A 14,059-nucleotide genomic window follows, 5' to 3' on the forward strand; every position below is an offset into this window, starting at 1 on the left:
TATCCAAGACATTAGTGAAAGTATGAAAATTATTAAAATTTAATGGATACAATAATTAATACAGAAATGCAGAAATGTTCTCTTGAGCAGACTCAAAAATCACAAGGCATTTTGATCTTGAAAAATCTACAACTTACATTCACTACCATTTTTTTTTTCAACTTGGTGATACAAATTTAAAAAAAAAATGTTCACAACTTCCTGTGTTTTGTTGCTTTCATTTATTCCAAATGTGATCCACCATGGACTCAGGTTAATAAGTCTTAACACGGACATGATCTGGCTTGGGATCACATGGAAAAATTATTATTAATATAACAGAAAATATGTTATGCCCAATTTTAACAAAAAAACCCCAGGAATTTGAAACAGACATGAAATATAAAAAATACACTACTTTTATTGTTGTAAGCCACAGGGATCTGCTAATATAAACCATTAAAATACTTCCCTGTGATGTCATCAGTTACCATGTATTTGCACTCTAAACAGATTATTGTAATTTCTGCAAATATATCACATACATTTTTAGAACTCTTTGGGGGCCTGATCCAGAGCCAACAAAAACCGACAGGCAGACAGTGAGAAGTTTCAATAGGCCTTGGGTAATCAGAAGACTGAATTTGTAAAGTTAATGAATGAGAACATCAGTGTTCAGAAAGCAGAAGAGATACCACACAGACTACTCTATAAAAATAGGAAAGATTTGTGCTGCCTGAAAACTACATGCCTGAAAATACAATTCACATAGCAAGGCAACATACTTCTTGTAGCAACTGTTGTGCAATTGTCATGGTTGCTGTATGTCATTCAGTTATACTTTTGTGCATAGTCATCTCCCTAACCATGTTATTTTGATTGATTCCAACTGCCTAAGTGGCATGCAGACTAAATAAGTGCACCAAACCTTTAATAAGTAACAGATTTGTATAAAACATTCTCTGCAAGCTAAGCCTGTGTGTCCCAGAATGCGGCCTTTATGAGAAATCTTATTCCACAATGTAACTATTTTAAAATTGGAAAATTGTTATATGTTTTTGCCAGTCACTGTCTTGACTGAGAAGTATGGGCTTGATCTTGCCAAACATTTCTCTTAGGTGAAAAGTTTATAACTACAGTGGCCTCACTGACATGAATTCTATATTCTGACAGACGTATACTATCCCTCCTGTTGACTAGTTTTATTTCCAGTTCCCAAAATCACATGTGGCAAACTTTCAATTTCAACTTTAATTATTCTGTCTTTTCATAGCAAATTTGTTTTGCTGTATATGTTCCTCCTTATAGTTTGCCCCAAGCCCCTAGAAATACTAGGAGCTAGTCACAAAGTGTTTTATCCTGGCTAAAGATTAATCCTATTTTTGCATATATTCCCTTCTGGAACTGAACAGTTTTGCAGAAAAGCTGAATCTGTAAAATCAAAAGAAATGTTTTTATTGCCTTCGGTTATACTGTGTATCTAGCTGGTCTTCTTACAATAAATCCGCAGTGCAACAGGTGGAGTTTACACGGTTACTCAAGAGAAGAGGGATACAGTAAGCTGTTTTCCTGTCAATAGAAAGAAGATCAGATAAATGGCATTTCAGAAGTGCCTACCTTACACAGCTACTTCAGGATGAGATGAATCTCACCTTCAAAGTCTAAATCAGAGACCTTCTCAATATCTCATTTTCACAAATGAAACCCATGCTACTGTGATCTACAGATTATTCAGTATGAGATACAGTGGAACAACACTACTCCTGACTCAGAAAAGCATTACCCTCTATCCAAGAAAAGCTACAACAGACAACAACAGACAACAAACCCTTACCTTCTAAAAAACTTCTAAGACATGGATGGGAAGAAAATAAAGGAGTATAATGCATTTAAACAACACATATGAAAGCTTGGTAGACTGGTTTGCTCATTTTTACTGCACACACAAAACTGTTTATTTTTTCTATTATAATTGCTGAAACTGTAATGACAATTTCCATAGCTATTCCTGGCTTCTCCGGCTTAGCAGTTCAATTGTATGCACCTCTTCACCATGTAACAGTAATACTGTTCATCTCTTGAACTGCAAATGATTGGGAAGTTATTGCTGGTCTCCCTCTACTAGGAACTGGTATTCAGAGGGTCAACTGTGTTCAAACAGTCATGGAAAGGCATGACAGTTTCATCAGAGAATCTATCATCTGCCTGTAAAGCCTGGATTTGGGTTGAGGAGTTACAATGTCGGATCTGGCAAATATGGGCAAGCTTGACTGAAAGAATCCACCATCACCACAATCATTCTGAGATAACACTATAAAGGTGCTGTTGAGGGAATTAGTCAGGGAAAGAAATCTCACTTTACTTTACACAGTTCAAACTGATGAGAATTAAATACTTTTGATGATCTGGTTGTCTGAAATAAGATGCAGAAGACATATGTTATTTGTCTTTTCATTTTTTTTTAAATATATGGATGGTCATGGATACACTGTTCGGTAATGCACACATGCAGTATTAGCATAGCTCAGAAACAGTGAGTATAGTGAACATTGTATACACAACAGTGTGCCCAAATTGCAGAGGAAACAAACTTTGGTCAAGTGAACATAATGTAGAAACTGTGGTAGCTCTCACTGACATTCAATACCATCTATTTATTTGTGAATGCATTAATGACAAAAATTGTCTCTGGACATGTGCATGCACTCTGTATCCTGATCAATGAAAAACCATGAGTAGGTATCAAAATGAGACCAGCAAGAAAATGTGAAAGCCTATTTTTCATTCCGAAGTTTGAAGAGAGACTTTTAAAATGAAAGAGAGACAGGAATTCATATCTTTTAAATCTTACTATGTGGTGCACTTTTAAACAGCGTGGGTGCATCTGATGAACAGTTGCAATCTATGCTAACAACCTTACTGAAACCCATATTAAATTGAAATACTGGAGACCTTTTTTAAACACATAAAAAATCCCTCTGTGATTTTTTGGATAGCTGCTTTATCTGGCAACTAGATCTGTGCATATGATTCAATATTTACCAGTGATCATAACTGGTGAATTTGTAGTTCAGTAATACACAGGAACAAACTCTAGCTGGTATTAATGCAGTAACTATAATGCCTCTGATTTAAACTCTTTTTACAGTATCTGATACTGTTATGAAAGGGAGTATTTGCTTAAGAGTAGCTTCTTTTCCCTTTCTTTTGCTTTTAGAATTTGGGGGTTTTTTTAGTATATAAGTCAGTAAGAATGAATATCACTAGAAATACTGGATCCCCAGGTCTGTAGTAAAAATTATGCAACAAGAATGGAGGGATTCTTGCTCTGTAGTGCTTAGTTTTAACTTACTAATACAAAAATACATTGCACTTCTGAGAACACACAAGTAATGTCTTTTTGACATCACTATGTAGTTTTATAAGGTAATTTGTCAACTAACTTTTATCTCAAGCTTACAAAACTACTTGACAAAATCTTAAAATTTTCCCTTTCCTCCTATAGACATATAAATATCTAATATAAAAATCATAATTTAAAGAGGGAAAGTACATTAAATACACAGCCATTTTCCTTTACCATCTTAGGAAAAAAAAGGAGTTGTGTCTAAGCTGTTAGAAAAATCTCCTCATTCTTCTGCAGAGTCTCCCATCCTCTCCAAAGGATAAAAAACATATTTTTTTTTCCTGTAATCAGTGGACTTTGAGGAAGCAGCAGAAAACCCTGCTAAATTTTCATTTGCAAGGACTTCCTCTCCCTCATCTTGCTTCTCTCCTCCATGTTTCATTTTATATCCCAGAAAGAACAATACTTGCTGTCATCTCAATTCCTGATGTGACTTAGGTCTTACAGTGGAATCTCTGGCAGGCCTGGTGGGAGGGGAAGGAGGATTTGGGGGTAGCAGAGATGCATTCATCAGGCGGACTGTAGTCTCAAAGAAAGATGCTGCTTTAGGATGTGTGGCCAAATTGAACATGCAGTAGCTGAGTGTGAGCAGGAATCTGGAACTTGGTATTTATCATTTTACTCACTTCAGAATCATACATATTCCAGCGTTTTAACTCATTTCCACAGCAAGGTCTTGTGTCATGTTGTAAGAGTAGCTTACAAGTTTTAGGGCAACAAAATGCTCCCTTGTTAAAATGGCTTTTTTGATTACCTATGTAAAAAGGAAGGTTGTTGATAACTGCAAACAAACTAGCTTTCAAGCAATGCACTAGACTTCAGGAATTCTTGTATGACATTAAGTTTCATGTAGGAGCTGTTCAGCATACTCAGAAATGATACCATTTTAAAGCTACCCATCATATAAGAAAATCAAGAGCAATGTATATTTACAGGCCTTGAACACAGGAACTTCTCTTCCTAACCTCACTAGTGAATTTGACACAGGGCCAGCATGCCAGAGTTGTCAACCATGCTTCTCCTATCTTGTCCAGACTTGTAGTACAACAGTTGGCAAATCCCAACCAGTCACCGCCTCTTTATCACACATCAACAGCTCCAAAAAGCTGTAAGCATTTTGGATGACTGGACGGCCACTAGACTTACAGGGTGAATTTGATTTCTACTACAAAATTATGAAGAAAGAATGCCATAGTACTGATACAGCCACAATACCACCACAATAAGGTACAACACCACCATTTAGGTATAAAAGGAAGTATTCACAACCACTTCATAGGGATTTGGCAAAAATAACTCCCAAGAAACTCACACAGAATTTATAAGACAAAGTCGTTTATGAATCAAAATGCCTGTCAGAGATATTAAGGAGTCATGCATGTTTCCTTTTCTGTTCACAACTCACCTATCCACAACTTCAATTCTTAACTACAGATACTTTTCCATCTATGCAGTTTACCTGTCTGTTAAGATAACAACCACGTTCTATAAATAAATGCTGGCAAGGTTGATTTTCACTGCATGTATAGCTGTTTAGTTCTGAAAAGCATTTTCTGATATGCTGCATACGTTAATACATCCCTTGAAAAAATGTGCCAGTCACATCTGCAGTTTAAATGTTTCTTTCTAGAAGACAAACCCAGGCCAAGCAAGACAAAGAATCTGCTGATACACACATGTCACTTGAAGAATTCTCCTGACAAAGTTCCCACACCCAATTTAATTACTTCCCTACTGTAAAAACACTTTCCATCTGCATTTATTGTAATAGTTTCAAATCCAAAACTAACAGACTATAAAGCTAGCTAAATAAATGAATGATATTGGCCTTAGGTCCCAAGCCAGGAGCTATTCTGTAAGGCTGTGTGTCTCCAGCATTCATTTTTATGCTGATGTTTCATTTTATGTGCAGTGTTTTCACTTATGCCGTGTTTAGAGAAGAATTACCTTGCTCCAGGCTCCAAAGTGTGAGTGCCACACAGAGCCCTCTAGCGCTGCTCCAGCCCGAGGTCTGTCAGAGATTCTCCTCCAAGACCAAAGTCACATTGTGACCAAAAATCCCACTTCAGGCTGTATACACAGCACTGCACATGCTCAGGCTAGGAACAATAATTTCAACTTTATCTGATATATCCTCAAATTGAGGCTGCAGAGCAAAAACCTGAAAAGCATTTGTTTGTAAATGCACCTTAAAAAATGAAACTACCAGATTTAGCCTGGTAATATGGGTTCACTTGTGCACTTGGGAGGAAAAAAAAGCATCCTATTCCTCAGACTTAGTATGAAGAATTTAATTACAGCTCATAATGTGCAGAGATAATGACAGTCCACAGGTTTGTTTCAATATCATACTCTGATGAAATTACATCAGACTATGGACTTCATAATTCTTAAAAGCTTGGGATATAACAGTCTCATTTGGACAAGCACGACACTTAAAACCATGCACATATATGAATGTTATGCTAAGGTGGGATTCTCCACAGCATCAAAATACTCAGAAAGAGCATGGCTTTTTATAATAAATTTTAATACAAAGCAGTAGCACAGCAGATTCATTTTTCATTTTGAAAGTTACAAGGACAGAAGGGTAAACCATACCTCCACTGAAGTCCAGGGCAAAACTGATACTGACTTCACTGAAAGCCTATTTGGACATTGAATTGTGTATTCCCTTACATACATTCAGTTCTTACTAGACCAAATGAAAAGACAACTGATATGAGCTAATCAAAGAAATTCAGATGGTGCACAGTACAGCTCAAGTCACAGATACTATAATGGCCTTGGATATTGCAGGTGACCCCCAGAGGATCCTGCTGCAACAGGAGCATACTTAAGACATAGTTACGGATGGGTTTGAGGGGCAAACCTTGAATTATTTGACTTTTCTGAGTTTTAATCACAATGTTAGTGAAATATGGGGTTTATTTTGTGGCTGTTTCCTCCTAATTAAAGCTGCTGAGTTTTTGTGAAATTAAAATAGGTCTTCTAAACAGACACAAGACAAAGACAAAAAGCAGTGCAAACCACCAAAAACTGAGAAAACTATCCTTTGTAGCCCAACAGCTTACTAATTAACATGCATGCTTAATAGCATATCTAAAACAATTACCACTTTGCCTGCTCAAAATTATCCATATTCATACATACATGTGCAAAATATGGCAGTTAAATCCATTTCCTTTTTCCACATGAAATTAGGAAAAACTGTATTTGAAAAGACTGTGCTTTTTAACAAATGTATGGCTTCTTCCCAGCTTACGAATACAGCATGTTTTTCAGATGTGAAAACAAAGAAGTTTTGGTAAGGCTGAATTTTCCCAAATAAAGAATTAATTTTCCGCACTGGAAATAAACTATATTTTCAATAAACTTCAAGACTCAGGTATGCCAAAAAGGGATAAATTAAGAAACTGAGATTTGATTGCACAGATTTCCCTACGCTATTTAATAGTTTGTGTTTTTTTAGTTGAAGAGCACAATTCTGTGTTACGACATAATCTAAACTCAATTACCTGGATGCTAGGCTGCATCTTTGATGGGAAAAACCCCCTCCAGAGTGAAAAGCATTAAAACTCACTCAACCATTCGTTCTTTGCAAAATGTGACTCTGGTGTTCTGATGCTACATATCCACAGCACAGCTCTGCCTCGTGCTCTGCCACTGTGCCGCAGTCAGCTGGCATTTGCCCTCCGGTACCGTACCTGGGATTCTGCGTCTCTGAACCATCTGACTCTGTACACGGTTTCTTTACCTGCAAAAGCAAAGGAGTGCCAGTTACTCTCAAGTGAAACACAACTTCCTTGCTCACAGTTCACACACTTACAGTACTTAAAGCGGATCCTGCTCTGCTCACCATGATCTCTATAGAATACTTCCCGCGCTTTACAGCAGCAGTATGCAGTACTAAACAGTGTGTTTCATTATTATCCCATGAACAGCTGCCAACTGCACTTCCCCAGGCTCCATTAGTATGTAAAATGTTCAGCTAAAATAGCTTGGGAGTAGTCTTAACTAGGAACAAAGAAACCAAAGAAACCAAAGAACCAGGTTCCCCACTTGGAAACGAGAAAGCCATACTGTTCTCAGCTTGGCCAAGAAATGTTTTTCCAATTGATATTGCTTCTGTTTCCGGCTAAAGCTCACAATAATAAACACCAGGTTCTAGGGCAAAGTGCTCTGTTAGTTAAATATGAATAAATTCATATGGTAATTTTCATTTTGTGAATCTGCTAACTGTATGTTAACTATATCTTCCTATTGCATCAATGAACACTCACACCATTTTCACTCATATTTGCAAGATGTAGGTACATAAAAGGTATTTCTACTTCCAATTTGACCTCTACAATACATTGCTGTAGGCTAATTAAAGGTGATAAAATCCATTGCTGTCAAATAAAAATAGAAAATTGTATTCTTGCAGACTAGGTATCTCTTTGGGATCTTCATGATTTCCAGCAAAATTTAATTGTACCTTCTGGTAATCTAAAGCACTTGTATTTTCAGCAGAGAAAAAACCATTTTGTTAATGCAGAATCCATGGCTGTGTGGGAGGTTTCAAAGCTCCATTTTTAAAGTCATCTAGAAGCATCATAGTCACTAGGACTCAAATTATGTGACTGACACAATACGAAAACCATTCGCATTACAACCAGCATGTTCAATGACAATTGAATGCCTTGAATCAAGAGACTCTTCCATACTTTTCTGCTACTTTACAGAAAAAAACCCTGTGACTGTGAGTCACTTCTATTGAAGCTACTGATAAATTACACTCACCAACTCCAACAGAAAAAAGGATTACACTAATGCTTAATATTTTCCCTAAATACCTCAACTGAATGCCATGCAACATCACTCACAGATGTCTAAGTACAAGCATTATTCTACAGGTGGTCATTTCTCTTATTCATTTGCGTTGTAGATACTGAAAAAGACCAATAAGTTCGTATACATGGTTATTCACAAAAATGAGTTTTCTGTAGCAATAGTGAAAATTTCCCATAACAACTTAAATCTGTGTTTATTATTGTAACAGTGTCATCCAAAACATTAAAAAAGTAGGAAACACAAAGGAACTTCTAATTACATTTTGCGTGATTTTTACTACAAACTTTTTTCAACCTATCCAGTTACTCCCTTTCAGCCCTTCTAATTTTCCTCCTCTTAGATTGTTTCTTTACTGTTTCTACTCTGCAACTCCATGGACTTATTAGTTACAGCGTGCTACAGAGAGATGAGATCGTGCAGTAGGTCAGCATGAGACACAGTGAAGGCTCACACAAACCCAAACCTCACTGACACTACTTCATAAACACTCAGGTGCAAATATCATTGCTATAGTTTTATGTTCACTACATTATTATTAAAGTAACGTAAGATGTGAAATACAATAAAATACTTCAGATATAACCACATGATCAAGTACCACAAAAAATGTCTTCAGTGTGTGTTATATACAAACGAGAAATATTTATCCAGATTACTGTACTGAGTGTCAACATCACAGTGAACTGTTAAAAATATATTCAAAACCATTTAAACACACTGAAATTACAACAGCCCTTCCTTGAGAGGAAATGTGTACTTTCAGAAGCAGTTTATCTCAATCGAGCTTCAGAGGATTTGGCGAGAAAAATAATATTTTCATTTCACATATAAAATATAATTTTAAATAATTGAAAATATAATGTATTTAGAACGATAAAATATAAAATATAATAACATAATAAAAATTAATTAAAATATAGATATATTCCTCATAGAGATATAGTATAAACCCTAGAAGAGCTCCTTTTTCCATGTCCCTTTAACATCTCCTCACTTTCAGGATATTTTTGCTATCTCCTTGCTGTTAAATTTACTGGCATTTATAGATTCCTTTTCCAATTTCTTTGCTGATCCGTGGTTGCCACCAGACGCGCTGTCTGTCACATTTGCACTGGGGCACAGATCTCATTGCCCAGGTCAGGAAAGTTTAACCACTGATCTTAAACAGTTGCTGGAGACTCTGACAGTCACCCAGCACATCCCACCACCCTAACTTTGCAAAATGATAGCATGTCCTGTGGTGGGCAACTACCACAGAAGCCCAAAGATAGTTCAACCAAACGCTAGCATTATCCGAGCACTTTTAACATACAAGATATAAGACCCCTGGTTTATCTGTGCAGGGATGTGAGGTGCTTCTTTTTCTCAGTTAAGCAGTAACTGGGTACTCACAGATGAGTTGTCCTCCCCCTGCTCACTCTACTACTGCATTTTGCTTTGACCAACATTACAAAGCAATTGAAATGTCTGAAAGATTATGCTTTATCTGTGTTGTAAACATTAAAAAAAAACCAAACACCACCACCCCCCCCAAACAAAACAAAACCAACCAACCAAAACCAAACAAACTAAAAGCCCTGATAAATTCTGGTATACCTTCAAAGGGAGTAGCAGAAAAGCCACTAACCAATTATATCAAAAAGACTCACCTCCTGTGAGATGCAACAAACTTGGGTGGGACAGGAAGTCAGTATTTTTTATTTACGAATATTGCAAGGAAAACACAATACTTTAAAAAATAAGAATATTTCAGGTTTTCAGCATGACACACAGATGAAGCAGTTCATCTATTATTATTATCTAAGAAATGTGCAGCAGAAGCACAGAGTATAGACGTGTCTTTTCCTCTGAGACTAAATGTAAACTTCATTGTGTATCTTTAGGGTCCCTCTTTGAGAGAAAAAATTTAATAAATAAAAATGTTATTTCTTAAAGGAAGAACAGGCATGTGATTTTCTTTCAAGTGGTCATATGGAATGCACACCATTTCTTTTTAAGGTTACTCAAGTAGCAAAACACATTTTGTTATTCATAAAATTATGCTACCCTTGAAGGTGAACAGAAAATCATTGTGAAAAATTTTGATCAAAAACTAAATGTTGTTTCCTTTGTATTCAGCTGTACTGTTTTACCTCCTAATCTGCTTGCTGACTGTTTTCAAAATAATTAACTTTCACTAACACCACATTTATTATTTACCTTCTCGTGTGTTAAATGAGAAAAAGAACCTTTTTCTTTACTCCTGCTCTGTTTTCCTTTCCCCTCCCCCTCTGTTTACACAGGTTTTCTCACCATTTTAGTTATATGCACGTTAAGAATCATTCATAAGAGTAAGATACCAGTTTCAGTTTGAATTTTGTCAAACTGCACTGAACTCATCTGGCTGCCTGCTATAAAATGTTTGGAAAGCTTCAGCTAAAAATCCGTACATACAAATATTTTTGAAAACATGTCATGCCATTATGCTGCTGAATGGCTTTAGCACCTGAAAGTTGGAGGCAAAATCCCAAAACTGAAAGGGGGTGGGAGAGAGTAAGGTGTTCAGATACCCAGGAACCATAATTTTTGTGAAATGGTGCCCGAATTTATTTCAGTTTTTAAGATTCTAAAAGCCCTGCTGTCACACTGTTAGTGGACTCCTGTTGCAGTCTGGCTACTGAATTTCTGAAGACCCTATCTGCATTGAATACTCTCCAATCTCAAAGATGCTGGTACTGCATGAACCTTAGGATTACTTCTCCTGAGTGCCAGGAGAACTCCATGCCATCAGGAACTTTGACATTATCAGATAAAACTGTATCTCTTTGGTCTGTCAGTTTCATCTCCCACTGTTCAAGTACTCAGGCAATACCCTGAAAGAGAAAAACTTTGTAGACTCAAATACAGGGAGGAAGAGAGGAAACAACAGGGAGAAGGAATAGAAATCAGGGGATGAGAGAAGAACGGGCTCTTCACAGGGGCAAAACTAGAGGAGAGAAGAAGGCAGGTGAAAAATGTGGCAAATGTAGGGGTGAAGTGTGGACAGTGGAAGAGTACTGGGGCTGGCTGGGATGAGACAGCACTGCACAGTTTGATCTCCTCTCCTCTAGATTTGGGACTAACATCACAAAAACAAGCCTGACCACTCATCAGATACCTGTGAAAATCATTAGAAAAATCTTTAGCGACCAGTCTGCCCAAAGCAACGGACTAGTTCTACTTCAGCTGCACTGAAGACCTAATTAACGATCCAAGCTGGGAAACTATACTTTGAACTTAGAAGATGGTGTATAAATGCTATGTTTATCCAGAAAAATGAAGGTCTCATTTGACTCAAACCAGGGAAAAAATAGTCAACATTTTGTACAATATCTGCCTTCGCCTTGGTTCATCAGATTTCAAATATGAACACTGTTAAAAGCGTTTGATACTATGAGGGCACTGTGAAAAAGAGATGAATTTATTCATTAATCACAGAAGAACTTCAATACAGGCATATGATAAATATTTACATGAGGAATGATTTGACATTAAGTATGGACTTTGGATGCTTCATGTCTAACAAAGAGAGACTGAAGAACATGAAAAATCTAACTACATATTCACTGCAAAAAGAAGACATCCTCTGGAAAGCTTAGTATGTCGGTAATAAGATCTACACCGTAATGCATAAGAAGCTGGATTTCCACGCCATATTAATTCTGGCATTTCCTTGCTTCTGATGTTTTTCTTTGCAACATTAACATCTTTTAACATGATTTTATTGGACCTCATTACACTATATGTTAAACCATGAAACAGTTCTGCTCTATGACGTGTTCTCACACAGGTGAAAAACCGCTCCTAACACTTACAGCTGAAAAGTCTTGCTCCCTCACCTACTGCATCAAATATGGTCTTAAGCATCCCTCAAATCAGCAGGCGTGCAGTAGTGCTGAGTAGAGTAGTAGAGTCTGCAACGCTTTGGGCCTAGAGCAGGCAGCTACGTGTGGTAGAGCTATGGAGCCTCTAACATGAAGGAGACAAGAATGAAGAAAGAAAAGTACATTTTGCAGACCCAACAACATCTCAAAGCCCATCTATGTGCTTGCTCAGTCTGTGTGATTGATCTGGAGTGTGGGCAGCATAAGTGTACTTCTAATGCCTAGACAACTCCCTGCAGTAAATTACTCCGTTGAAAGTTCACCCACCTCTACATGCTATTCAGGGAAGGGACTATGTCCGTAGAATGTCCCCAGGACAGGATGGGGCATGCAGTGGAACAATTTAATGGAAATATATGAGAAGAATATGGTTCAGGATGTTTGTGACACTGATATGATAATGAATAGTAGAGAAAAGTCATTCCCCTCAAACATTTTTTCGATGTTTTTGTTTACATGAAGTTTTATGACCATCTTGGCAACAAAAACCTTATTGTCTATACAACGCCTGGCATAACAAAGATTATTTTTTTGCTATCATGACATCATGGCTACCATGAAACAAATAATGACATTTGCTTGACCAACAAAAACAGGGCAAGGGCTAGCTTAAAGGTACAGTGCTGGAATTTAGTAACAAAGTATAGTCATCCAGAAAATAAATATGCTTTCAAACTGATTTAAAAAAAAAAAATCAAACAACCAAACAACATATATTATTGAGAATGAAGCAGGTTTTAGATGGCTAAATTCAAGTAACACTCCAACTATGTATGTCCGGTGAAGACAAAATCTTAGTGAAGTTTCTGCAAAATCAAATGCTGAAGAGATCTACAGAAAGACCTCAAAATAATTCTAAATAATCCCAAATTCTGAACTGAAATTTTCACAATAATTCTGTTATGCTCCTCTTCCATAGATATCATAAGGATTACACTTACTTAAACCTTGTGATAATAATAAATTTATATAATATAAAGTTTGTATTAAAATGTAATATGGAATGAAATCAGAATGGCTACGAAAATGTAATACTATATACTCACCATTAAATTTTAAGTAGGTTTCTGACTTAATTAAAAACACAAACATTGATGTTACTGTTGAAAGAACTTGAAACAATAGAAAATTGATTTTTTTGCCACCTATTTTTCACAGTGCAAAGACTGTATATAGCTGCATTTTAACTGAATCACAGCCTGAAGTAGGTTTGTCACCTGAAAACAAGAGTTCTAATTGCAGTGGAAAAACATGCTACATCAATTAACTTAATTTAAAATTTACTATTAAAAGGTTGTTTGGGGTTTTTTTGTGGTTTTTCTTGGGAGGGTGGTTTTGGTTTTGTTTTTTTTAAATTAAAGTCTGTATGAGCTAGTCCTCAGTGAAAACAACTTTTCTGCTCATCATCTAAACTAGGCTTAGCTATTCAATGGTCTTTTCCATTTTCTTAGTAATGAAGAGTTAGTTATGCCATCAACTAAAATTGACAACTCTAACCAAAATAGACTGAGGTTTGAATATGCTGATTTTTTTTTTTCCAATGAAAGTAAAGGGCAAATTATTTAAACGTTTTGAGTATAGAAACAGACTGATGATGCTGATCTTTGCATTTTATGTAGCACAGTAGAGGAGACCTAAAAAAAGACATCAGATATGTTTCCATGCCCTTGAGGAATAAGAACACCGTAGATACTGTGAGGGGGCTTACAACGTGTAGTACAGTGCAAGGGTGAGAGCAAGGGATGGGAACAGGGGAAGTCACTGATGTTCCACTATCACTTCTTTCTATTTTTCATGCAAACCTTTCCAAAGACAGATTTGTTCATGATGAAAGGTGTAGGAAATGAATAAGATGGTTTTATTACAAGCAGGGGTTTCCATGGTTGCCTCGTGCCGAGATACCTGGAGGTCATTTTATTTGGGGAGTTGGGGAGCC

The 14,059-nt window shown here is 36.6% G+C and overlaps 1 protein-coding gene across 3 annotated transcripts in view; it reads right to left on the reverse strand.

Annotated features, from left to right (window-relative positions):
- Positions 1–14,059, reverse strand: part of EYA4 (EYA transcriptional coactivator and phosphatase 4) — a 156,015-nt gene that overhangs the window by 69,433 nt on the left and 72,523 nt on the right. For all 3 annotated transcript variants that reach the window (XR_003535437.1, XR_003535436.1, XM_027690695.1), the window contains exon 3: positions 7,093–7,142. Coding sequence is in view for 1 of the 3 variants with exons in the window: in XM_027690695.1 (XP_027546496.1) it covers positions 7,093–7,142 (50 nt within the window). In the remaining 2 variants the exon portion in view is untranslated. The remainder of the gene's footprint in view (positions 1–7,092; positions 7,143–14,059) is intronic.

Source organism: Neopelma chrysocephalum, unplaced genomic scaffold (genome assembly GCF_003984885.1).
Source record: "Neopelma chrysocephalum unplaced genomic scaffold, ASM398488v2 Primary Assembly neopelma1_23, whole genome shotgun sequence".
NCBI classification, from domain to species: Eukaryota; Metazoa; Chordata; class Aves; order Passeriformes; family Pipridae; genus Neopelma; species Neopelma chrysocephalum.